The sequence below is a fragment of the Bacillus rossius genome, chromosome 1 (genome assembly GCF_032445375.1).
Source record: "Bacillus rossius redtenbacheri isolate Brsri chromosome 1, Brsri_v3, whole genome shotgun sequence".
NCBI lineage: Eukaryota > Metazoa > Arthropoda > Insecta > Phasmatodea > Bacillidae > Bacillus > Bacillus rossius.
In genome coordinates, this window is record NC_086330.1 from 373290692 (window position 1) to 373318411 (window position 27720).

Sequence of the window (27720 nt, forward strand, 5' to 3'; positions counted from 1 at the left end):
ATGCCTATGCGCATCACCTACAATGAACGCTACGAGCGCGGAATCGCCACTGAAGTCAAGACCCCGTTTTTCGCCGCGGAGTTGCACTCTGTGAGGGCACTCCCTGCGGACCTAGGCGAGCGGATCGAGGCGGACCAATCGTTGTGCGGGGCGCACCTGCGGCCATGTCCGGAGGCCCGGAACAGGGCCACAATGTACATGTGGTCCGCGCAGCAGATGTGGGATCTGGAAGATTTCGCGCAAGAGCAGCAGCCCCCGCTGCACCTAGAAGAGCAGGCGGTCCGTTTGCGCGTATCGTGCAGCGAATCGCCTGCCAAATATACCTCGTGGGCCATCTACGAGATGATGCTGCTGGTAGAGGAGGCCAATGAAAGTGGGCGAACAACACCAGAGCCCGCCCCAGCAGCTCCAGCACCACCAGAGACACGGGACGTCTGGACGCAGTCTGCGCCCCCGCAGCCTGCCCCAGAGCTGCGCCACAGCAGCTGCCAGACTGTCCCAGCTGTGCGGAGTCGGCACCAGTGGAGCCAGACGCCCGCCCCAGCCAAGTGCCGGGAATCAGGCACCCAAGCAGCTGTTGTCACAGCTCAGAAGAGCACCACTGCAGCTCTTCATGTGGCACAAGGATTCTCTCCGCTGCTGCCGCCGCCGGTAGCCTCTACAGCCACACAGACCGCCCCCAAGGCGGCCTCGGCTGCGGGGAAATCGGCGCGGCAGCCAGCACAGGAGCAGCCCAGTCAGCGCACACAAGATCACCGCGCGCCCTGGCACTTTGTCGTCCTCAGGGGCGGCAGGGGGGCCGGGGCACCTGCCGAAGAAGTCGACGCAGCCTTGCGCTCGGCCGGCCACAAGCCGACCAGGTGTTGGCGCGTCTGCAGCAGGGCAACAGGGCGCCTCACCGGCCTCTACAGAGTGGCCTTCGCCACAGTTCAAGAGGCCACTCGCCTGCTAGAGGCCGGCCTCACCATCAGAGGCGCCCACTGCGCAGCTGAACCAGCCCACACCAGACAGCAGCTCCCCAGGGCCTGGGGCCACGTCGAGCTGCAACCAATCCCTCGCGGTGCAGTGCTGCAGTTGGCAGAAATGTTAACTGCGATGCTGAGCCGCGCTAGGTACACACCGAGCCAGCCGTGGGCAGAGGGGACTCGTCCCCTCCGCCGGCCTAGCCCTTCTTCCCGTTAAAGGGAGGGGGTCAGCAGCCCACGGTTTAGGAACCTCGAAACACACACAACACACTAGCTAACACAGTAAATCAGTCCAGCCTTTGCCCACACGCAAATAAATAAATCAACACGTTTTTCAAATAAGTAAATAATAATTAAAACAAACTGAGCAGCCAAGGCCAACTGCTCAGCTTAAATTAATACCCCCCCCCCCTTCACCCCTTTGAATTTAATTTTTTAAACTAAAAGGGAGGGCTGGACAACACACTAGTTTAAAGTAGAATCAACACACGAAATTAAAGTAGAGTATAACAGGCCATTTGCAATATAACACAGCTTCGCAGCTTAGTAAAAATCAGTTAACAGAAAATTCAAAACTTAATTCACATTAGACAAAACAGGAGGTTAGGGGTGGCAGGACGCGACCTGGTACTCCTATAGGGTCGCGGGGTTCGATGCCAAGTTGCGGCATTCGGGCCCTGCGGCCCTCACTGACGATGATGTTATCCCTTTATCAGTCAGACGAGAGTCTGCTGGGGGAGGGGGGGGGGGTGTGCTTCATTAAGCACTTGATACTGAGCTGTTTTAATTTAGAATGTTGGAAAAAACCTGTACATAACTCAAAATACCTAACATATTACGATACAAACAAATTAGGTATGTCAGGTCTTGTAAAAATGTATTTCTTTCATATACATTTTACAATCATAATTATTTCCCCAGTGAATATGTCTAGGATCTCTCGACCTACTAAATTAAAACAGCAATCATCCTATACCACAAACTAATACCATCAGGATCGGATTAATTTGGATACGTGATACGAAACTATTAGTACAAAAATGAAACCTACACCAGTGAAATGAAAATCGACAAGTATTTTCCCGAATTTGATTATGAAATGATAAATTTATGGAAGAAATAAGTGTTCTCTAGCAAAAATGTCATCCCTATTTATTTGTTTCTATAGAATTACTTCGTTAGTTTTGGCTTAATATATAACCTAATAAAAACATGAGTTTCAATACAAGAGTAAAGTTGAAAACACACGGTTTTGAATCGTAAATTGTAATTTTTATGGTTTAATACAAAGCAGGTTTGACGTCGAAGTAGTTTTTGGTTAATTTAATTATATCTGTTGCAAGATAAAGTTCGCGGCATATTTCTTTACTGCAGCTGTAAACATTACGATTCACAATACAAACAAACAGCTGACTAACATTCTACCATAAAAAAACTGTCTTGCAACAAAAGTTACCAACTTCTGCTTTATTTCATTACCAACACACCCATTATTACACCACACGCTTCGTCAGGTTCCGGTTAGCCAACCGCAGGCTAAGTATGGGTCATAATACACCCCTCGTTCGTTAACCGGAGGCTAGCCTTACCTGGAGGCTAGCTAACCTGAAGATTTAGCCGGAGGTCATAATACCGGCCCTAAGACGAAGCGAAAGAGGCTGAACATTATTTTTGCGACACTGGACATAGCCTGTCGGCAAGTAGTGTCATTCAAACTCACCGAGTCATAATTATTTTTTTTTGTATTAAGGAAAGTTGCTAATTTTCTTTTAACAGCATTAAACGTCAGAGACCTTAGTGTTACATTTTTCTGGTAACTATTTACAAATAAAGCGTATGACCTTATTTTGTTTGATAACTTCGTATATTTTATCAAATTATAAAACATTATGGGGCACGCGATAAAAGTCCCACAAGAATCATTAATAAAGAACAAGAGATTCATTCAAATATTTTTAGCCTTGTTTGTTTCAGTCACCTTTTGTATTTTTGAGCTGCGGAAATTTTGATAGAGTGGAAACGCATCTTTTGTAATACGATTGCTGATATCGAATGAATGTTTAAAGACCACTTTCCAAGTAGTTGCCTTGAACTAAATGTCTTTAATTTTAATTAAATTAAGTTTATTACTTAGACCTGTGTCTGCTTCAATTTAGTTTTATTTTAATTAAATCTTTACTTACTCGATACTCTGTTTAGGGAATGAGAATATAATTATGCATTGATTTATCAATCATAACAGGATTGTGAAATGTGGCCAGTTTGAGTCTTTAAGCCGGGTGTCAGTTATGTGGTGTCTGGACAGAGTATTGGGAGACAGCACACTACGACTTAGTAATGCTCTGTGGCAGAAATTCTTTCTGGGATGCGACTCTTCTGTTGATATACTTTGAATATTACAAAACTATGTATGGTATCTTCGATGTTTAGAGGAAAAACAAATTAGAAGTTTTTAATTGTGTTCATTAATTTTCCTGTGATATACCAACTACATTGTTGCAGATGGTATGGATCCAAGTTCTAGCGTTCTTTCGCCCCTGGCCTGCTCATCACCCCCAACAATACATCAGGAGTAAGACTGAAAAGGGTTGATATACCGGACTGCGGCTTATGCTAGCACAGCAGTGCTAGCTGCAAGCTCTTGACCCATGTCACTCACCCCACATCATGTTGCCCAAGGCCTGTGGGTGTTCCTTGGTGCACGCCTGTCTTCCCCACATCTCTGCTCCACCTGACAGTGGCACCTCTCCTCTATCTCTGATGATCCCATCTGTCTCTGAAGATCTCATCTCTCATGACCTCATCTGTCTCTAATGATATCATTTGTCTCTGATGATATCACCTGTCTCTCATTATCTCATTTGGCTCTTATCTCATCTGTTTCTGATGATCTCATTTGTATCTGATGATCTCACCTATATCTGATGATCTCCTCTGTCTCTAGTGATCCCATCTGTCTCTGAAGATTTCATCTCTCTCTTATGACCTCATCTGTCTCTAATGATATTATCTGTCTGATGATCTCATCTGTAGCTGATTAACTCATCGAAATCTGATGATCTCATCTGTCTCTAATGATCTCTTCTGTCTCTGAGATATTAAACCTTAAATTCATTGAATCAATGTTTGTGTGAATGGCAGATTGTTCCGACCTACGGCCGGCATTCTCACATTCCCCTCCCACATAGCCTATGCGCCCTATCAGGGCAGGGTGAGAGAAATTTTCAGTTCTATTTATTTACATTTCAGAGCATAATTTAAACAGAAATGTTAGGGTTCACTCCCTCTTGTTTGATCGGGAGGGTACTAGTGCTTCGGCAATGACCAGCGGCTGGGACCACCAACCCAGCATAGTCGCCGCCTCAGCACGGTACCTCACTCAGCTAACCAGACAGTTTGGCTGTGTCCTGAGCCCTGAGACTTTATCAGTGAATGGCAGTGCGAAACCCCTCGCCATCCCCCCCCCCCCTTCCGGGAACTGGTGTGAGCCGAAGCAGATAAGCGTTGACGCCTGCCCGCCCACGCAGCGAGACGCGAGTCCAGCGTCCAGTCGACCGCCGGCAGTGTTCGCGCTAGCTCGGCAGCACTCGGCACCTCTCGGCCCTGGGCCCGAAAGTAAGTCAACTCTCACGTTTCACCAGTGCCTTTCTTAAACACGTAGGCTATATTCCTGTTGTGCCTGCATTTAACATCTTACATGTACTGTTCTTAGCACGCCTGAAGAAATAGGAAGCCTTTTTTTTCACAGACGAGAGTGCCAAACCCCCGATCGTGCATCTTCGGTTTTTTTATTTTTATTTTGGACAACTCATGATAACTAATGGTCAATTAGGTTATGTTAGCTACATTATAAATACTTTAAAACATTGTGGACGGTTGATTTGGTTAGGATAGCTACATTAAAAGATACTGTGAAATCATGTAAACGGTTTCCTAGCCCTGGATAACTACATATTAAAACGTTATTTGCTAAGCAACCTTCGGGGAACTTCGGGTGTGGCTCTCTCATCTGTGAAATGTTGGCTTCCCGTGAATAAACATATTTCCTATTGTCCATTCCTTCTTTTAATATAAATATGGAGTACCCACGATATAGGCACTGCATTTCTGTGAAACACCTGATATCAAACATAGTACAGTGGGATAACTCGTAATACCTGTTTGCAAACAGTGTGTGAGGGGATTCTTGGTATTTGTTTGGTAGTAATGGTTTTAATGTTCGTTCCATAATTGTGTATTTGGGAAAGTGGCTAAAAATATTGTCGGAAATTCTTATGCAGAAGCCATAATGCATAGGATGCAACAGCAAAGTCTAGAAGCACTTATAGCACTTCTATATATTTACTAATAAGCATATATAAATATAATGTCGTCTCTTGAAGTTCCTCATAGTCTAGCTGCATGTCAGTTCAGTGCCTCGTGCGTAGAGGCGGTATGGCTTCAGATGCGCTAGGCATTACCGCCCTTATCACCTGCCGCTCTAGAACTCGTGCACGCACAGATTAGACTCCAGACAAACCGCAATAGTAATAAGCACAGCAAGAGCAGTATTTGCAGTCAACTCGGTCGATGGGATAACGTGTGTGCGACGAGCGAATCGTAACTACGGAACATAATTCAATCGAGACCACAGACAAGACATGACTGAATAATTCATACATTGGCTTTGGAAAATTCACAAAAATGTATGGTCTCAAATAATGGTCTTTAGTATTTTAAGACAACTTTTCGAAAGTACAATTTTTTTTTGTTTTTTTTCCTAACCTAACTAATTACTAAGTGTATTTGGGAGGGGTCTGGGTAGGGAAGACTCTAAGTGTGTCTCAGGCCGAAGCCTATACGCTCTAAGCATGCAGGTTATGAACCATGCAGGAGAGGAAGCATGCATCATGTGCTAGGAGGGGATTGGCCAGCCATGGCCACTTTTTAGCCATGACTAACTCCCCTCACTGACTATACTAGACTATAACTAGAGATAGGTTGGGCCCAGGTAAAACCTGCATGGACACAGGGAAAACCCTGGGCACTGACATGCGGGATGCAAAAGTTCATGCATTAATTACAAGCAGGTAAATGAATTTAAGAGTTTCAGAAAACAAAATATGACATCCAAAATTAAAATACAATATGAGGCCCGGAAAGGATATAACCCTTACCCCCCTCCCTATTTTGGAAACAAGCTTGATCGAGACGTGACTTCGATGAGGCAATTAACAATTAGTAAATGGATGAGTTAAGGTTTAATGTCTTCATTACATTTTAATTATTTTGATTTCCGCCTCGTTGGTAAGGAGGCCGTAGAGACGAGGCGAGGTGGTGGTTCGGGAAACCGCCACAGAGCGGGGTGCTGTCACAACTTAGAAACACATAACTTAGAAACACACAAGATAGAATCTTCTAAGTTATGCCTGTTCTAAGTTGTGTGTTTCTAAGTTATGCCATTTCTAAGTTGTGTGGTTCTGCGTTGCGTGTTTCTAAGTTACGTGTTTCTAAGTTATGACAGTTCTAAGTTGTGAGTTTCTAACTTGTGATAGTTCTAAGTTATGATTTTGTAAGTTGTGAGTGTCTAAGTTGTGTGGTTCTGCGTTGCGTTTTTCTAAGTTACGTGTTTATAAGTTATGGCAGTTCTAAGTTGTGTGTTTCTAACTTGTGATAGTTCTAAGTTATGACTTTCTAAATTATGACGTTTCTAAGTTGTATGTTTCTGCGTTGCGTGTTTCTAAGTTATGACAGTTCTAAGGTGTGTGTTTCTACGTTGTGATGGTTCTAAGTTATGACTTTCTCAGTTATGATGTTTCTAAGTTGTGTGTTTCTACGTTGTGTGTTTCTAAGTTATGTGTTTCTAAGTTATGATCTTTTTAACTTATGACAGTTCTAAGTTACGCGGATTTTTTCGAAGTATCTAAGTTATGACTGTTCTATGTTGTGTGTTTCTAAGTTATGTGTGGTTCCCCCGCAGAGCAGCGTGACTGTCGCCCGAGTGCATCCGCGGCCCCTGCGGTGTACAGTGTTGCCAACCACGGCACGCGCACTTCGGGTGCACTCGCCTGCACATTCGGGTGCTTTCGGGTGCAAGAAGTTCTCAGCTCGGGTGTCATTCACGTATACCTACACACACAAAAAAAAGTATGAAAACTAAATATTGCTATCTTCTTTAATTCAAATATGATATACACTGTTCTGTTACGTCTCATAACAGTGTAACAACATAAAATTTTATAATTTAAATGCAATATTGCCTCTACCGCTAAGGCCCATGCGTAGAATTTTAAAATGCGTCTTTGGTCTTTTTTTTTGTGATTTGGGGGTGGGTGAAGTATTTTAACGTTGAATTATTCCAGCCACGTGTGAGAATTTGTATTTTCAGGTTAAATGTTGGTAAAAAAAATAAATTATAATAAATATTATCTGTAATATAAATATGGCGACTTAAATTTGTGTAGACGAGACTTGTTTTCAGTGAGAGCTATCCCTGATCCTAGCTGCAACTTGATCCTGTGGTTCTCCAGAGATCCTTAGGAATATAGCGTAGCCAGGGCTGTTTTCAAAAAAAAAAAAAAAAAAAAAGTAAGGATGTTTGTCAGTTACGGCCGAGCAAATGCTGCTTTCCACCCTAATTGGTTTTCCATCCCAAGCGAAAATTGTTCAATATTTGTTACTATTAATTTTTATTTTCCCAAAATTCAGTTCTATTAGCGTGCCCAAAAAAAACATGTAGACTCGCAATCGCATAGTCTCGTAACCACATGGCTCGTAGTCACGTAGTCATTATGTCTTGGAGCCTCGTAGACTTGTAGCTACGTAACCAAGTAGCCTTGTAATCTTATAACATAATGCTGTTTGAGCAGTTGGAGCAAAAGAAAAAATTCCGTCGAAGACAGATGCGGCAATTGGAGCCTTGTAGACGTGTAGCTTTGAAGGCAAGTACTCATGTATACATACAGTTCTGTAGTGTCGTAGCTTCGTATCCTCTTGGTCTTGTAGTCAAATACTTTTGACTTCATTGATTGTTGAAGCCGTAGACATTTGGAGCATTTGGTACGGACATAGTAATTTAGGTACGCGTAACCGAATTCGGGTACGCCTGGCAACACTTATGCTGGACTCAACAATGATCCGTCTCACCCGCCCGCCAGTCTGAGATCAGATCAGTGCTTCGTCAGTCACGTGACCAGCAGCCAATCAGACGGCCCGAGAAATTCCATCCGCCCGTTCGTCAGAACAATACAGCCAGGGCCGGATTTAGGGGAGGGCAACCGGGGAGAAAGCCCCGGGGCCTCCACAAACGGAGGGCCCCCACAATAGACTTCGGAAAAAAATCTTTCAAATTCCGACAAGTAAACACTAGTAAACATCTTTTCTTTTGGTATTCTTTTTTCGCTGTTTTACCTTTACCTACAGTACTTTGTACATACATGATTATATTATTGTTAAATATTAACAGAAATATTCATTAACACTAAAATTTAATTTCATATAATTCTTGTCTCCGATTATATATATATATATATATATATAATACTAAGAGAATCTACTTGATTTCACAATAAATTATTTATTGGAAAACTCGACTGAAAAAATTTCATTTTATTTGTAAAATAATTTGGGGCCAGGGGGCCTCCGCTCCTCTGTTGCCCCGAGGCCTCCAGACCTCTAACTCCGGCCCTGAATACAGCTTTCAACTGTCGACGGACGGATTAAATAACCTCCAAAATGTTAGCAAGGTAGCAATTGTCGGCTACCTTTACCACCTTAAAAAGGTGTTTACGTATATTTATTAGTTTTTCTGCTTCCGTTGAATGTTTTAAACTCATGTTTGAACATATTTTTAAAAACTTAAAATATTTGAATAAATCTCGTATGTAGTGATTTTTTACGTGACGTCTAATAAAACGATGAACGCCGGCTGCACGCACGAAAAAGTGTCCCGTTACGCACATTGTCCCGTTAAACTCATTGTACGCTTTCGCCGCATCTATCTCTCTTCCACTCGATTGGAACAACCATCGATTTGACTTTTTCGAGGCACATTAAACTTGAAACACTCCCATTCGTTTCCTACTTTTCCTAGCATCGTCCTATCCTTAACAGAATAACACAGATTGGAAGAAGTTAAATAGCAAACATGTATAAAAGTTATAGTTAAAATAATCTCTTCGTTAAAGTAATAAACATATTTGAATTATTGAGAGCAAATAAAAGTAAATATTTCAATTAAATTAAAGATTTCATTTCACTCCTTCTTTGTATCCATACAAAATAGTGATAATTAAAAAAAAATGATTCAATTTTATTCATAAAAGTATGCAATCATTTCGTCAATGTTTTGTTATGACGTTGTCACGTTAAACTATCGTCCGCAAACCGACTTTATAGACAACCATTTTTTTTTTTTTTTTTTTTTTTAGTGTTTAACTTTCATGATCGTCAATTTAATAAACTCAATAACAGATAAATTTTCACCACTATCCTAGTCTGTTGGCAGCATCAAAATGAAAAAAAAACGTATTCGACAAACGAGTGGATCATTGTGGGTCATTTCGCGGTAGGCTAAAATACAAATAGTTATACATCAGTGCTGCCTCTGCTATTGGCTCACAACTCACCTGGATGACTCTGGGCCAATTAGAAAAGCCCGACCAAAGCTTTATCGAATCACAGGCTGCTACGCTGGAACGTCTCACAAGACAGCAGCCAATGAGTGGGTGACATTTGACCGAGTGTACGTAGAACTATGGAGTTAATACTGGAGGTCATTGAACCCGCGAATTTTTCTGGTACCTAAGTATTAACTATTTAATGAATTTAAAAAATAAAAAAAAGTCAGTATTTTAATAAAATTCTATTACGAAAATCAAGTTTATCCTGGGGTTTAGTATCTTTTTCGCTTTTATCGAAGCCGTTTCATTATATATATATTTTTTTTTAATTTAGGTCTGCTATTCAAATGGTTCAGTAGTCGACGTAGCTGCTCCTATAGTGAACTCTAGCGGCGGGTGCGGAAACTACGTGTGATTCGTGTCAGTAAATGCAGTTAAAACACAGTTTTCGAACTTTTATCTCGCTCGGCATTATTTTTAAGAATTCTGCGTTGAATTTCGTGTCCGAGTTTAGTATTTTAAAGTGTGTTTGCGACATGGGAACACGTGAATTTTGCTCGTTGACATGTTACACGTCACTGTCGAGTACTGAACGACTTGATCATCACTTTTTGACGTCTTATAAATCGATGAACGCCGGCTGCACGCACGAATAAAGCATGACTCATTGTCACGTTCCGCCTGAGCCGAGCGTGCAAGTACCGGCCAACCACCGTGCAAGAAAAATCTTCTATAATATCAAACAGGTTAAGGCGGGCTTTTTTTTAAAGCAGCAATTTTAAAAAATTTGATTTATTTGTCCAATTTCGTCATTTCAAATTAACAATTCAGTGACATTGATTTGATTTCAGTTTATTTCTATACAACTAATTGTTCGTGATTATATTTAAACAAATTATTTAAATTGAATTTGTAAAAAATGTAAATAATATTTGAAAATTAAAAAGTATGCAAATTTTCATCAATGTTTTATTATGACGTTATCACGTAAATTTATCGTCCGTAAACCGACTTTACAGACAACCCCATTTTTTTTATGAATGTATTGTTATATACAGGTACAGTTTTAGTGCAACTTGACGTCAAGTTGGCGATCACTAGAAACCGGAAAATTTCGCGGATTCATTTCGTGATAGGCTGAAATTCAAACATGTGTACAATTCTGCTGGTTCTGCTACTGGCTCGCAGTTTAACTGGAGCTCTCTGGGCCAAAGAGAGACTATCGACCAAAGAAGCGTCGAATCACAAGCTACCCAGTGGAGACGCCTCACAATTTAGTACCCAATGAACACGCGTGTTTACTTGAGAAATGCAGAGGATAATGGAGGCTATCCTAGAGGTAATTGAATCCGCGAATTTTTCCGGTCCCTAGCAATGAGTGGTCGCCAGCTCTACACGCGTAGAGCGCGCCGTATCTGCGGCGCGGATTACTTTATCGCTCACCCGCCAAGGAATGCGGCCGCCGAGATAATGCCCTATCTGCCGGACAGGCGACGATCGATTTCCTGTTCGGCGCTCCCGAGCGAACAGGGCGTGTTCATCTGCAGGATTATGCCATAGGTAGAGACCGGAAAAATTTGCGAATTCATTTCGTGTTAGCTAAAATACAAATAGTTATACCTCAGTGCTGCCTCTGCTATTGGCTCACAACTCACCTGGATGCCCCTGGGCCAATGAGGAACACCCGACCAAAGCTATATAAGAATCACAGGCTGCTACGTTGGGACGTCTCACAAGACAGCAGCCAATGAGTGGGTGGCATTTGACTGAGTGTACGTAGAACTATGGAGTTCATCCTACAGGCCATTGAACCCGCGAATTTTTCCGGTCTCTAGAATCCCTTTGACATTCGTGTCAGGAAGGGGTAAAAAAAAAAGACAAATTAATTCATGTTTATTCCGCATCCGGCCAAGAACCAAATCCGGAACCATCGCCAAACGGCTAGGCACTCGTACATTATAATGGGGACAGTAGGTATAAAAAAATGTCCATACAGGTTGTAAGTGTAAGTTCAATTATGTGTGCAGTGAGCCATGCGATGTTTTAATCTACTACGTGTTGCCCAAGAAAAGGTAAGCTGCCACAGAAAAACGAGTTTAGTTTAAAAAAAAAAAAATAAAACTCTTCTTGTGGAATCATGAAAACCCGCAATCTAATGCTTTTTAATCCTGATAAACGTGCAGTTTGTTTTAATAATCTCTCGTGTGTTTTCTGATATAACTATCGAGTTGGAGAGTGGTTGACTAGCGAGGACATATTCGCACTTATGTCAGACACACTTGTATTGACACTGAATGTTTGCAAGATGATCAAAAAAAAATTATGTGAACACTTTCTTTATCAACTTTTTTTTAAAGTAAATATACCGTTGCTTGGGAAACAAAACCTTCTAAGTGACATTAAGTAATAGTAGGCTATTTATGTCTTGAAAAACACAGGTATAGCCAGATTCGCATTTACCACCAAAAATGTATAGTTGTAGTTATGGTTAGTTTATGTAAATATTTGAATAGCAACTTAACCGTTGCTAATTTTCGTGTAATTTAGACAAACAACACAAATCAATAAAAATAAAATATTTAAATGCAAACATATGCCTAACTCTAAAAGAAAATTTTGGCAGATTGCCGACTGCCAATTACCTCTTCTTGACTAAGCCACTGTACAAAAATGGCTAAAATTACTATGTTAAAATATATATTGAATGTTAATTTAGTATGCTTTATCTAAATATGGTATAGCATTAGACCTATAAATAGTACTTGTAATTCGTTTAATTAGATTTTAAAATATTTAAGTACAAAGGTATCTTACTTTTGATTGATTGTCGCTCGTAGATCCAAAAGAGAAACTATTTTACTTCCGAAAATTTAATTTCAGAGGATGCCGTCACCATAGACCCAATACAATAAGCTACATGGCCTTGCCAGAGGTTAATATCTAGTTTCCTTCTTGATTTTGGATGCAAAGTAGAGAAGCGTCCAATACATTTCCAATGGCATTCCCCAAAATTAAATCAATTTACTTAAAATAAATTTTGAAATATAAAACTAAGTGTTCAGAATCCTGTGACTCAAAAGAGTTGGGCAAAAATTATGTTGTGTCGAAATTGGCCTGAACGGAAATCACCACTGGGTGAATACTTTTACAGGCCTACCGATCTGCAACGGTAGCACATCTATGCTTATACCACGATGCAGGCAGAAAGTAAGGGAGGAAGCATGCAGGAATTGCATATTTTGCAGGCTTACATATGACAAGAAAAATTACAATCAAGCCTTTTTGCATTCAAATATGGTGTATTTTTTTAAAAAAAAAAAAAAATTGGTTTTTAACAAGTTTAATTGAATCACAGAAATTGGGAAAGGTCTCTGCGATTGTAAATGGAACTATCATAAAATTTGTCTGGAATTATTTTGGGAAATCTTGGAAGATGCAAGGGCCAGGATCCAAACCAATGTCCTTCCAAATTTAAGTCCAATTTTTTTAGCGCTGTGCTACTTGACATTGTCACTTTATGCTCTGGGTTTGTGTTCCTACTGTCTCGTGTTGTATCTGGCAGGCAGGGCCGGATCTAGAGGTCTGGAGGCCTCGGGGCAACAGAGGAGCGGAGGCCCCCTGGTACCAAATTATTTTCCAAATAAAATGAAATTTTTTCAGTCGAGTTTTCCAATAAATAATTTATTGTGAAATCAAGTAGATTCTCTTAGTATTTAAAAAAACATAAATAAATATAATCGGAGACAAGAATTATATGAAATTAAATTTTAGTGTTAATGAATATTTCTGTTAATATTTAACAATAATATAATCATGTATGTACAAAGTACTGTAGGTAAAGGTGAAACAGCGAAAAAAGAATAGCAAAGGAAAATATGTCTACTAGTGTTTACTTGTCGGAATTTGAAAGATTTTTTTTACGAAGTCTCTATTGTGGGGGCCCTCCGTTTGTGGAGGCCCCGGGGCTTTCGCCCCGGTTGGCCTCCCCTAAATCCGGCCCTGCTGGCAGGAGAGGCAATTAAATCACCTCTGAGCCTACGTTCTTCCTGTTCTATGCGGCAGCTGGCAGGTGCGGTAGTTGCTCTCAGGTGTACGTATCTTAGCTCCCGTTACACGGCTTTCGGTTGGAGCGATTTCGTGAACGCGACGGAATCCAAGGAACGGAAATGTGTAACAACCACGGCGCTGCCATCCATGGCTTCCAAAAATAATTGTTGTTATTCTTCCTGCAAAACTAAAAACTAAAGATTATTTTCAAAAAAATTATGTTAATATTTGGCTACATAATTTAACTGATGAAGAGATATATATAGTATTTAAGTAAGTTATATATATTTTTTATAACTTTGTCCTTGTACTTTACTTAAATACTAATTTGTATTTAATTATATTTCCATTTATCGTGTAACAATGTTATAATTTATAATAATAAATATACGTTTTTAGTTTATACATAATATTGAATTTTGATAAATTGCTCTTTTTAACTTTCATCTTCATATAACTAATGTAAAGTTTCTTAGGTTATATTTTATATATTTATTTCTCAGTTATTATACATTTACATATGTTTACAATCGTCAAAGTACCGCATGTAATTTGAAGTGACTAGATGCACTCACATACAAGCTTGCTTTCGTGAGTGATAAATTTCCTGGTTAATTAAGTGAATATTGTTAACAAAGTGTAAAAAAAGGGGGAAATAAATTATTATTATATCGCCCCCCCCCCCCCCCCCCCCAATCATATCCAAATTCGGGGTGTAGTAGTTTTTAAAGCATTTTTTTCACTTTTATCAGAGCCGTTTTATTACATAGTTCAAAATTTCTGTTCGTTAACCAAGTGATTCGATAGTCGATGTATCTGCTCCGGCAGCGAATTCTAGCGGTGGGTGCGGAAACTGCGTGTGATTCGCGTATTGAAATGTAGTTAAGATCACAAATTGCGTGTATTTATCGCGCTTGGAATTATTGACGTGACAACGTCTAATAAATCGATGAACGCCGGCTGTACGCACGAAAAGGATGACTCATTGTCCCGTTACGCACATTGTTCCGTTACGCTTTGTTCCGTTACGCTTTGTCCCGTTACGCTCATTGTACGCTTGCGCCGCATCTATCTCTCTTCCACTCGATTGGAACAACCATCGATTTGACTTTTTCGAGGCACATTAAACTTGAAACACTCCCATTCGTTTCCTACTTTTCCTATCATCGTCCTATCCTTAACAGAATAACACAGATTGGAAGAAGTTAAATAGCAAACATGTATAAAAGTTATAGTTAAAATAATCTCTTTGTTAAAGTAATGAACAAATTTGAATTAATGAGTGCAAATAAAAGTAAATTTATCAATTAAATTGTAGATTTCATTTCATTCCTTCTTTGTATCCATACAAAATAGTGATAATTCAATAAAAATGATTCAATTTTATTCATAAAAGTATGCAATCATTTCATCAATGTTTTGTTATGACTTTGTCGCGTTAAACTATCGTCCATAAACCGACTTTACAGACAACCAATTTTTTAAATAATACTGCGTTAAATTTTGTGTCCGAGTTTCGTATTATAAGTGCGTTTGAAACATGAGGAAACGTGAATTTGCTCGTTACCGATGATAGATGCTACACATCTCTGGCGAGTACTGAAGGACTCGCTCACTTTTTTTTTGTACTGTGTTGTGTTGCAGCTAGCTAAAGTGGTAATTAACTGTGAGCATACTTTTTTTCTTCCTTACAGGGCCGGCGCGTCCATATAGGCGAACTAGGCAATCGCCTAGGGCGCCAAGTAGCTGGGGGCGGCGCAGCACGATACATAACAGCTGATATAATATGTTTAACGATTATCGAAACTAGATGAAAATGGATTTTTGTAACAGTTTGGAATGATTATATTGATATAAGTAATTATTTAAAGTCCACGGTAACCTGTTTATGATTTGTAATAATAAAAAAAGAAAAAAAAACACAAGCCTGCTTACATTTGATTGTTGACAAAATATTAGGCGTACGTGATGTATTTTGAGGCAAGGACAATTTTTTTTGGGGTGTCCGGCCCTTGAGGGGGGGAGGGGCACTAAGGTTTTTCGCCTAGGGCGCCAATTTACCTTGCACCGGCCCTGCTTCCTTATGTTGCAGCAACCTCTAACTACTTATTACCGATGCCCTTTCGCTCTCCCTGTGCTGTGTTGCAGGGAATCCCCACATAACCTAGAAAGTCACAACTTTGAACAGTCATAACTTTGAATTCTTTAAAAATTAAAACACACCATAACTTACAATTGTCATCAGTAGGAACGATCACAACTCAGAAACACATAACTTAGAACTGTCATAAATGTAACACATAACTTAGAAACACACAACGCCAAGACATGCAAATTATAACGTACCATCAATTAGTAATTTTGGCACAATTCTAAATTTTAATTTTTGAAAAATAATGTCGCCAGTCATTTTTTGCTGCAAGAACTTAAACTTTTTCCAGGGCCGGTGCAAGGTAAATTGGCGCCCTAGGCGAAAAACCTTAATTGCCCCCCCCCCCCCCCTTCCCCTGGGCCGGACACAACAAAAAAAAATTCCTTGCCTCAAAATACATCACGTAAGCCTAAGATTTTGTCAACAATCAAATGTAAGCAGGCTTGTGGTTTTTTTTTTTTTTTACTTTTTTTACTTTTTTACTTATTACAAATCATAAACAGGTCACCGTGGACTTAAAATAATTACTTATATCAATATAAACATTACAAACTGTTACAAAAATCCATTTTCATCTAGTTTCAATAATCGTTAAACATATGATATGAGCTGTTATGTGTCGTGCTGCGCCGCCCCCAGCTACTTGGCGCCCTAGACGGTTGCCTAGTTCGCCTATATGGTCGCGCCGGCCCTGACTTTTTCCGCCTCCTGTACACTCCCGTTTAATCTTTGTCAGACCTGTCTGCCCAATCGTTCCCAGTATAAATATAATTTTGCCTACCATCTAATGACCCAGCAAGTGCTATCGTCTTATCCCCGCCTTGGTGCGTGTCCGTCGCCTGTACCTCTCCTCCGAGCCGTGACAAGAAGTGCTATGTCCTGCAAGCTATTAGAGCAGCCAGGTTCTGAGAGCCAGCCTTACGCGAGCGATTCCAGGCACGAGCACGGGTCGTTTTGCTCGAGCCCGCGACACGTCCCCAGGCTCTGTATAGCTAGTTTCCCACCGTCGTTGCACATTTCCGCCTCTCCCCCCCCCCCCTCTCCAGCCTTTCCTGGGAACACTGCCCGGGGCAGTGACCAGTCCTTAACCCCGGCCAGGGACGACCTGTCTCAAGGTCTGGACACGAGCGTTCGGATGTACCGCCTCTGACCTCTAGTGGGTGTTTGAACACCAGCTAAACACCTGCCCCCCAGCGCCTCACACAACAAACAGTGCCCCGTAGTTCATTTTCAAGCCACCAGAGCGCTGCACTAGTTCCCTCCATAAGCCCAATGCTTCAGCAGTCGCCTCGTGTGAGTCGGTCTCTCCTTGTTTCGGACACCCCTCAGTAGGTCGCGCTGACATCGGCCAGTACCACCAACTTCGAGATATCGAAGTAAGTATTTCTCGACCACTCCCTCGGAAATCTTCGGAACCTTTCGGTCCAGAAGCCGAAGCCTCCCCTCTTTCTTTTGATTGACGTCGTCTTTTAATTACGAGTCGCTGCCGCCCCAAACTTACTTCGCGCCGCGACAGCAGACTGGCCACACCGCATTGTCTGCGAGCCGCACATGAAGACTTCGCTCCGGTCGTTGTTTAAATCAGCTAGGCAAGAAATGTGACCCCTAATACTTAAGTAATTAGTAATTAGTCAGTCTGCGTACCTCGTAGAAGTAGTCATGCTTCGTTAATAATACTTCATAATATATTCTATCTTTGGAATCATGGAAACGTCCGCGACAACCGCGTTTTCGCGAGCTCCGCATTCCTGGCTGATGCTATAGCCATCTCCCTGTATGGTGAATTTTTTGACAAACTTTATTTCCCCAATCATCTTTGGTAGTAGCCAGGTATTTTATTCCTATTTTGCTGTCTGTGATCATGTTCTGATCATGTTTGATTAGGACCTGTTCACAGACAGGGTCCAAGGACCGGATGTGGACCTAAGAACACCACCCTCGAGTCCTCCCTCCAGCAAGCAGGACGACTAAGGCGCCCTGTCGCCTCGTTAGCAGCTCAACTTCGGCCAGCAAACGTCAAACCTCCAGTCCTTCCATTTTTTTATATCTTCTGAATAACAATAAATCACGACGTTGAAAAATTCGGAACACCGGAAATTTTTATTTCGGGACTTTAATCGCTGTAAGTGTACTGGGATTGTAAATAATTATCCTGTTTATTGTTCCTGATTCTATTTTAATTATGTCCAATGAGTAATGGTAATTTTCTAATTAGGGCCGGCCCATTCTTTAGATAATGTAATTTTAAATCCATTTTAAATAATTTCATAATTGTAATGTATATTTCAATCAATTTATCAAATATTATTTTAATATGAAAGTAATTAAATTTAAATAAACATAGAGGTACTTATATCCAGAAGAAATCACGAGTCATTATTTTGCCTTTTGAAACTAAAAGATCCACCAGTTACACAAGAGAGAGTGAAGTGTGACAAAATGATAGCAGAGCTTAGGTTTACTGTTTACTCTGTTATTGCATCATAACTTAGAACTATCCCGACTTAGAAACACAAATTAGAAGTGTCATAACTTAGAAACATAATTAGAAAGTCCACATTCAAATTTATAAACGTCATGACTTCGAACTATCACGACTCAGAAACACACGACTTAGTCATGGGTGCCTCTATGTTGTGTGTGATTGACGACAGCACCCCGCATGGCAGCGCTGGCGGCGAAGAAGGTGAAGGAGGCGAAGGAGGCGATGGAGGCGATGGAGGGGTCGGAGGCGGGCGGCGACTCCTTCTCGGCGCAGGAGCTGGTGCGCAGCGTGAAGGCGGACCACAACGGCGTGCTGGAGCGCATGCGCCGCCTGCTGGAGGAGGGCGCCTGGAGCGACGTGCAGTTCTCGGTGGGCAAGGAGGAGAGCGGGTTCCGAGCACACCGCCTGGTGCTGGCGAGCGCCGGCCCCGCCCTGGCCGCGCTCATGTACGGCCCGCTGGCGGAGCCCGGGACCGTGAGGGTGCCCGACGTCAGCCCCGGGGCGTTCCGCGCGCTGCTGCACTACCTCTACACTGACGAGCTGAGCCCCGCCGGCGTGGAGGACGCCATGCGGGCCATGCGCGTCGCCAGCAAGTACCGGCTGCCGCAGATGGCCTCCAGGTAGGACTCCCCCGCTGCGCTGCGAGGCGCCGTGGTCACCAGCCCCCGTATGCACAACTCCGCGAAGATATCCCAGTGGAGTCTGTTTACTAAGAGCACTTGAGAATTCGCTGAGGGCTTAAATATTTTGAAGTGAAACTTGTCTGCTGAGGGGATAACAATTTTCGAGAGCGTTACGAAAATTCTGATCGCATAAAGGGAAATAGCTAGGTACGTGGTTTGGGGAACCGGGAAGGAGGGGCATAGTTAGGTATGTGGCAGGGGAAACCGATAGAGGAGACAGCAGTGAAAGGTATAAATGATGCAGCATTTACTTGCTCTCTTTCCCTCTTGCGCTCTCGCGCACTTTCATGTGCACGGTTGTCGCTTGCGGGTAGACGTCCCGCTATCCCCACTCCCGGGCCGTTGGCGCAGGCGATGATCGCTGGAGCAGCCTTGAGCGGGCTCCACGTGGCGGCGTGCGGCTCAGGTTGAATCCTGCCATGCTGCAGGGATAGGGCCCCACCCGCCTGCGCCTGACACCATCCTGACTTTAGGGAGTATCTGGGCAAAGGGCAACACAACGGGGTTTGAGCTTACTGTTGTGCACCGTGCCAAAGGCCATATTCCAAAGAAAGTATTGTTATTTTATGTATGAATTATTTATTTAATTACTGGTGTATATTAGTATTGTTGAACAGTGTTATGTGAGTATTGTTTTGCTGGTATAATACTTTTCATACTTTAGTTTGATATGGGTAATTATTTGTCACGAATTATTTTTTGATTAACTAAGTCATACACCGTAATATAGTTAAGAGCCCACAAGTGCGTAAATATGTTAAGTTCATCTAAGATTCTCGATCGGAGTGTAGCTGTGGGTGACTGACTTAACAAAGGAGCAATGAGCTAGGTCCTGTTCGTATGCTATGTTGTCACTTGCACATGTCAGATACCTACCTCAGACTACACACGTCCATTTGTACAATTAGGCCTATGTACAATTAATTAAGCTGCATAAACTACCTAATTATCGGCGAGCTTTAAGTTTATGAATTATTTTTTAAATCAAAGTTAATTTTAAATATATGATAAAAGAAATTAGTACTTTATTAATTCAAACAATGTACAATTTATTTATTCGTGTGGAAAAGATTTAGACCATTTGAAATCATACCCGCGCCTTTACTATTCGCAATTATTATATCTTGCTCTATTAAAAAAAATAGTAATTTATGTTTATCTATAACTAATAAGCAAGAAGTTTCTCTTCTGTCGTGCCAGGACTCCACGCACACATTTTTTTAAACTGTATTTTTAGAAGAGTCAAAATGTCTATAAGGTATGGTTTCAGAGTAATTTGTAGCAATAAAACAACCGGTACAGATACTTGAAAGCACTTAAGGGACTTGTATTACACCTTTGTCTTAATTTCTCCGCCATATAATGTTAAGGTCACCGCTCAGATTTCATAGTTGTCCTATGCACGACGTAGAAAGACTGCGCGCCAGTACAGAGACTTTTGCACTTAGAGGCGATACCGCGCTAGAAGCACCAGCGAGTGTCGCACTAAATCAGATACACCCCTGACAAAGCGGGGCCATTAATATCTTATTGACAATTTGGTCGTTAAAGATTGAGAAAGTTGTAATATTGGGTAGTCACGGAATTCCTTTTTGGGGGGAAACTTGAGGGGCCCGGGGGGGGGGGGGGGTTGTATTTACAAACCCTAGGTTGACTCGCTTGCTGGTCGTTGAAGTGCGCTGGGATTGGTCGCGGTACTGTTGGTGGGAGGGGGGACGGTGTTTAGGGTTAGGGTCACCGTGGAAAAGGGTGGTTGTTTAGATCTTGAAAGGGGAAGGGGAAGAAAGATGCCATCATGACGTGGCTAAGGGACACAAAGCCAGAGTCGGATTGAAAAAATAAATAAATTCAAGCTAACAAATAGACGAGCATGTGTACTACTGTAGATTCTGACATAGACTTAGAAAAGATTATTTCAGAATGTTCCGACGTTACAAAATTCAAAATGGTTTACAATTAAATAAACAGAGAAGATTTTAGTTTAGTGATATTTTCAAGACTAAGGAAACAAAATGAGAAATGCAATTTTTAGGTACAAAGATTCTCAGGCGTATTTTATAATTGTATTTTGATAAAAAATTTAATTAATAAAAAATAGCAAACAATTTTTTTCAGGAGAATTTCTCTTTTATTTTTGTATATTGTTGATTCAAACTAATAAACAGTTTTTTATCTGTCTTTTGAAGTGGAAATGATTAAAAAACAAATGATACAATAACTGAATGAAAAATACAATATTCACAACGACTTTTATGGTATAGACAATTAGTATATAATTTCCAGTTCATTTAATTGTGTTTGTAGTCAGAATTACATCTTACATTGCAGTAGATATCCATAAAAACTCATTTTTAATTAGTTATATTTGCTACCATGTCTGACAGAAAATTTTATGATAAAGGTAGATCACAGAAATTAATGAAATTATAATGTGTATACATACATACACACACATAAAACCTCATGTGTGTCATTACCATGGGCCAAGTCATTCATCACAGCTTAATATTCATCAGTTTTAGCCAGTGGAATCGTTTAAATGGAATGTAGTATTAATACATTACATAATAAATTTAAGACATTTGAAACAGTACTAACTACAGAGACAGTCATCAAACCAGTCTCGAATCCTAAATAAATAAAATTCATTTTAAAAATGGGTGTGTTTACTTGTATGTGCGTTTGAAAGACGTAATAAATAACTAACTTTTATACTGCATGCAAATAATAAAGTTTAAAAAATAATAAAAGGATGGTTAGTAACCTATAAATTCAATAAACAAATAAATAAGTATAAAATTTAATTAATATTGAAAAGTAGGTACTGAATTATTGTTCAAGGCTAAATTGTTACATAAATGCTGCGGCATATCTATATTAAGTATTTGAAAGTTACTGTCGAGTTTTGTACCCCGCACCTAACCAAACAATCATTATTGTTGCTGTAAAGTTGCAGAGTTGACTAACATTATGTTCTGTAAATAAGTACATGCATGTATCGTCAACCCCCTTCCCTTTCCTTGCGTGGTTCCCCTCCCTCTCCTCCTAAGGCGCGGCCAACGAGAGCGCAGTTCACACACGCGTCGGCGAGTCAATCTAGGGTTTGGAAATACGTGCCCCTGGGTTAGTTACCAAGGCACTGAATAGTCTGGTCTGCTTAAGCTTTTATAAAAACCAAAAGTTCACATTCTTTTAGCATCTTGGAGCCAGGGCATTATGCACCACATGCACAACATCAGTACTCCCTCTTTTCCAAGCAGACATCTATAAATAATTCGGGTGCTCACTGTTGGTCTACGCGAGTAGAACGAATGAAGTCCAGGGCATTTGAAAACCTAGTTTTGGCACCGGACATTGCACGCGCTAGTGATGAAACTGGAAACGCACACAGCTCATCCATTTGCTGGGGATGATTTTTTCTCAAGTGGGAGCTGTGTCGGATGTTAATGCGAGATGTGGGTTTTCTCGCACGTAATTGCAGTAAACTACTGAATATATTCGCAGTTTGTTTTCGCACAGAACATGAAAAAAATTCAAACTACATACAATGCCTACTTTCTGGACATTTAACATTTAGTAGATATTTATTCAAAACCTCAACATGTCCCAAATTTGGTCTCAAAATCTTGTTACTGAATCCCTACGAAACCACCTAAGGTACATATGTGCACTGAACAATATTACGCGCTTTTCAATTACAAAATTGTTTTGCCACTGCTTAAAGATTCTTAGGGACAAGCATGACGACTGCCTTGTGCGTAGAAGTCCCGGTGTGTGGCACACTTAATATCCAACTGAAAATATGTAGGCCTAAGTAATATAATGTTCTACCTTAGATAGAAATGCTGTAAAAATGTTATTTAGCAACTCAGCAATTTCATTTTATGGTAGATAAAAAAGAGGTTTCCACTATTTAGTCATGTCCAGGAAACCACTCTGGAAAAGGGGTGTAAATAAGCTAATCAGTAGTTGCAATCGTTGAAGCGTCATGCAGGGGTGGTCATGATGGGGGCTATGCCCTCCCCAGAATCTGCACAACTAAAAATAAATGGAAGTTATTATAGAATAACTTTTCAAGACATTATAAATGCATTTTAATATTCTAAGTGGCTATTGCTTTTCAAAATTTCTGACTCCCATTTGACTGCGAGGTTTTCCATAACTACCTCCCAAACCCCTCCAGTCATTCGCCCCACACCCCTCCCCCCAACACCACCAAATCGCTTCTCACAAAATGCAAAGCTAGATACGCCCGAGTTTTCATGTGTATGTAGCAAGAGTCATGGGTTCCTTTCTATATCCCAGGTGTTGACGTAAGTCGGTTGATGATTACCAGTACTTAGTGACTTGCATCCCACGTCTTTTTTGTGTCTAATCATGCGTTGTAAAGCCATACCTAAAATTTACCTTTCAGTTATAGAATTGTTTCAGCAAACGTTATTCCTGAAAGTACAAAACCAGCGGTTTTGCAAACACGTTCTAAGTACTTGACATTATTAGCTGTATTTTTTATTTATCATGTGTGATATCAGAGATAAGATGACAATGCCTCGAACATTCCAAAATGTCACGCTGATATGTGCGTGGCTTCTGCGACTGAAATCACAGTTCGTTGTCGACAAGATCTGATAGCTGCACAAGCTTTCTCAGATGAGCTCCAAGTCGGCGATCCATCAAACCCTCAACTTGTCATCCAATTCGCGTTTAGTCGTTTACGAAATAAATTTTTCTGGAATGACGTAACTGATATCCTCCTTCACATTCAAAACTAAATCTTGGCTGTGCTACTGGTTTCGGGAGTGTTTGGCCTGGCTCTTGCGAAAAAGCCTCTGGCGTGATAGTTTTAAATCTGAATCTCGGAGGCATAAGGCACTATGTCACAAAAACAATTTTTTATAAGAGATTCAAAGAATTTAAAATTATTTACTCAATTTCCCAGGCAAAAAAAAATAATATTTTGACATTTTGTAGATCTTAAGTGTTGTATGCCACTAGAAAGAACATCAAACGGTGGTTAAGTGTATGGTTAAAAGTGTATTTTTTCCAAAAGTGGGCATAGTGTCTTATGCCTCCCAGGTACAGAAATCTATTTTTTTTTGGGTTGAGCTTTGATTCACAATGACAACAAAATCGTTAGATACGGTAACATACGACGAAGAAAATGAGGGATACTGAGGGAGCAATCTTTTATGAAAAGGAAACATCCCTGGGATATTCCCGGAACCGCGAAAAAATTTTAATCAGCCTGACCAGACAATGGATTCAAACCTATATCCCGATAATTGCAAGACCAGTGTCTTAAACTGTAAACATGTGAATACTGAGACTGCCCCGAAACAGAGAGAATTCTGACTCCGAATCAGTGATATTCCACTGATGTTACCATTGTTTTTGCATTGAATTTAAGAGGAACTGATAGCAACAGAAAGATGCCACCTTGTTTCAATATTTATTTTTGTGCCGTTTGATTTTCACAATGTGCTTCGTTCAAGCATATTTATATAATTAATTGGAAAATTTTAAGTTTATAGTGAATTCCCTATGAAGTCATTGGCATTTAATATTTAATTCATATTTGGAATGATACTGCCAAAAAACAAATGCTACGGTCTTTGAAAATATCTTACTGTGGTATCACTGCCTTAATGTAGTCGGATTTTCAATATTAAATGTATAAACTAATAAACATTCAACTGGTAGAAATAAAAGTGCATTTAAACTGCATTGAACATTTTTGAATCGTTTTGAAGCGTTCATTCCTGCCTAAAACTGCGCAAAATACAACTTTAAAATAACCTGCCGTAGGCGTTCCAAAGTAACACACGTAAGGACAAGTAGTTTGATACTTGAATGCCTCCTCGGCCGGAGTGACGTGAGGGGCTGGGGTGTGGCGCGTGCCCGCAGGTGTGCCAAGTACCTGGCGGACATGCTGGGCACCGGGAACGTGTGCAGCGTGCTGGAGTTCGCGCGGGACAGCGGGGACCAGCAGCTGGCGGAGCGCTGCCTGCAGTTCCTGTGCCACCACGCGGAGGCCGTGCTGCGACACCCGTCCTTCCTGGCCGCATCGCGCGCCACCCTCCACCAGGTGCTGGACCAGGACCGCCTTGTGGTCGCCTCCGAGGCCGACGTGGCGGAGGCGGCGGTGCGCTGGTCGGCGGAGGAGTGCCGCCGCCGCGGGCTGCCCTCGCGGCCGGCCAACCGCCGGGAGGTGCTGCGCGAGTTCCTCGGCAAGCTGCGGCTGCTCACCCTCTCGGCGGAGGAGTTCGTCGGCGTGCCCGGCCTGAAGGACGTGCTCACGCCCGAGGAGTACCGCGACGTGCTGTCGCACCTCGTGCGGCCCAGCTCGTGCGAGCTCCCCCCCGCCGTGTGCTGCAGCGACGGCCACCGCGGGGCCGGAGCGCGCCGGAGCGAGGGCGTCCCCAGTCGGTGTGCGCACTGCAGCGGCGAGCTGCTCACCACTTACATGGGCAACTTCTGTGTGGGCTGCAAGAAGGCGGCGGACTAGTGCAGACCGCCAGCGGCAACTGATGGTTCGCACCTATCAGTTGGAACTGCCGTGTGAGAGCAAGGACGGTGGACTCTTCAGTCGAGAATGATGGACTGACTAACTGTTGGCCTTCCATCAAATATGAGTGACTGGTGTGGGAACAGCATCTCGCCTGTCAAAACTATCGGTCCAAACAACAAGGCTGTCAGAGTAGTGGCAGACATCTTTGTTTGTACTTTTTTTTTTCTTTTATCTAACTAAAAGTGCAACTAAAGCATTGAAAGTTTCTTCCGTTGTCTACGATTAAACAATATATCCAACATCAATAACAACACTAAGACCAATCGTGTGTGGGGAGGCTTCAGTTCAGTCTTAACTCGCAGTTCGGGCTGTTCATTCCGAACAGAGCATCTGGACTGGTCGTGTGTTCAGAGGACCGCAACTCAATCCAAACTGCCAGTCCGGTCTGATCAGTCCGAACTGGGGGCTGGACTGATCGAGTGTGGAGGCCTTAACATGCATCAACTGTAAGAAGGTGGGGTACGAGTGTGGCTGTTATAGCGAGTAACTCACCGCTTACATGGGTAAATTCTGCATCTGCTGCAAGAAGACAATGTTACAAGCTACAGGTCCACAGTGGAACATCGTTAAAGTGGCAATCTAGAAGCTGGCTAACTCCTTCTTGAATTCAACCTTTTATTTTATCATAACAATATTTTATTGCTTATGATTGCAAATTCTCTTTCCTTAAGGTTGAAAGAATATTTTCAGAAATTTTCTGAGGCAGTACAAGAGTCATAATTTATAATATTGTTACTGTTATTGTGGGTCTTAAAAAATAATTACTGAATGCCAGTGATTAGTGCTACAATGAACTAAATTTTTTGCAGAAAAAAAATATTAACTTGAAGGGTTATTTTGAATAATGTACTTGTTTTCGATATTTAATAATTTAAATTAAAGTTATGGCCTTTAAACTGTCGAATCCAAGATGTTTTAGTATTACTCCTTTAAGATTAAATTATTTCCTCTATCTTGGATTTACTAAATACCATCCTGGTATATAAATATTTATATTTTTTCTTGCATTGTCGTCGTCCCTCCGATGGTCATAAAGCCCGGCCTCCATCCGCCAGTATTAAACCCCGCTAACGGAACGCACCCCTAGCCCATGTCATGTGAGTCAAGCGAACCGTCGACGCCGGTGAGTGCCTTTACAGATTACGTCCATATGCCAACACCACCAAACAGTTCTCATGCATCATAAATTGTTGTGAGTAATTTAGTGATTTTTAATTAACAGAACAACCCTTAATAGTGAAATTGCGTCGTAGGGGTGCAGCGGTTTTCCCCGTGGGAAACCGCAATTATTAAACTTCTGGAACGTCCCTTGCGGCCTTCCACCAATAATTAACCACAGTGTTAATCAACCTAATTTACCTCCCTGTTTTTTCTTGCAAATAGCCACTGGAGTAGTCAACAAGTGACAGACAGTCTCCAGCTTGACTTTTTATTTTCAAATATAATTAATCTATTTATTGTTATGTATTATTATAGGCCTTCCGCCAACTAATTCAGACAGATGTCATTAAGATACGATTGTCCTATAAATAATAATGACTAATTATGATTATAAAATTGTAATAACAGCACGTTAGAAAGTTTGGCGCGTCATAACGCTCCTCCCCTCCCAAGCCGGCACAAAGCGGCAGTAGAGTTTTACTCACGGACCGGGGCGGACGTGTGATCCCGCGGGGAGACTTAAAATTTTGTACTCCTGATTCTTCATTCTGGTAACTATCATAATTCACTAAAACCTCTTTCCTCTCCCTGCGTGCCCCCGTGCCCTTTTCCGGTGCAGGGCTTATCCCGGCCGCTTTAATTTTTGCTCGTCGCGGAACAACGGTTCGCGACGCAGTCACCTTAGCGTCCGGGCCGACTCCCGCGAATATAAATTAACGTAATTCGTCGAGCATACGACTGCCGACTGCAAGCTTAAAGACTTTGCCCCTTAATATTATCTTCGTGGGCCCGCGACTCACACAGGTGAGCCTGGGCATGAAGCTATCTCCAGTTCATCACGGAAGTGGCCGTTAATCCACCCAAACTCTTCGTCGACCCACAAACCAATGTAGGGATCTTGTTTACAAGTGCCGCAACGTAACACCCATGTAATACGTAATTAATTATCAGTGCGAGTGTATGTAGTGCCAACGTATTTTTTGTCCAGTGTAACTGTGTAACTTGTGCCCCCATCCACACTATGTAAAATGCGAGATTAAAAAACCAGCACCTAAATAC

At 41.6% G+C, this 27720-nt stretch overlaps 1 protein-coding gene across 1 annotated transcript; it reads left to right on the forward strand.

Annotated features, from left to right (window-relative positions):
- Positions 1 to 27717, forward strand: LOC134528805 (uncharacterized). The gene is made up of 4 exons (XM_063362470.1): positions 1 to 1065; positions 4493 to 4580; positions 18419 to 18869; positions 24837 to 27717. Exons 1-4 carry the CDS (start codon positions 1 to 3, stop codon positions 25435 to 25437), a joined length of 2205 nt encoding a protein of 734 aa, XP_063218540.1. The 3' UTR covers positions 25438 to 27717.
- The last annotated feature ends 3 nt before the right edge of the window (positions 27718 to 27720 follow it).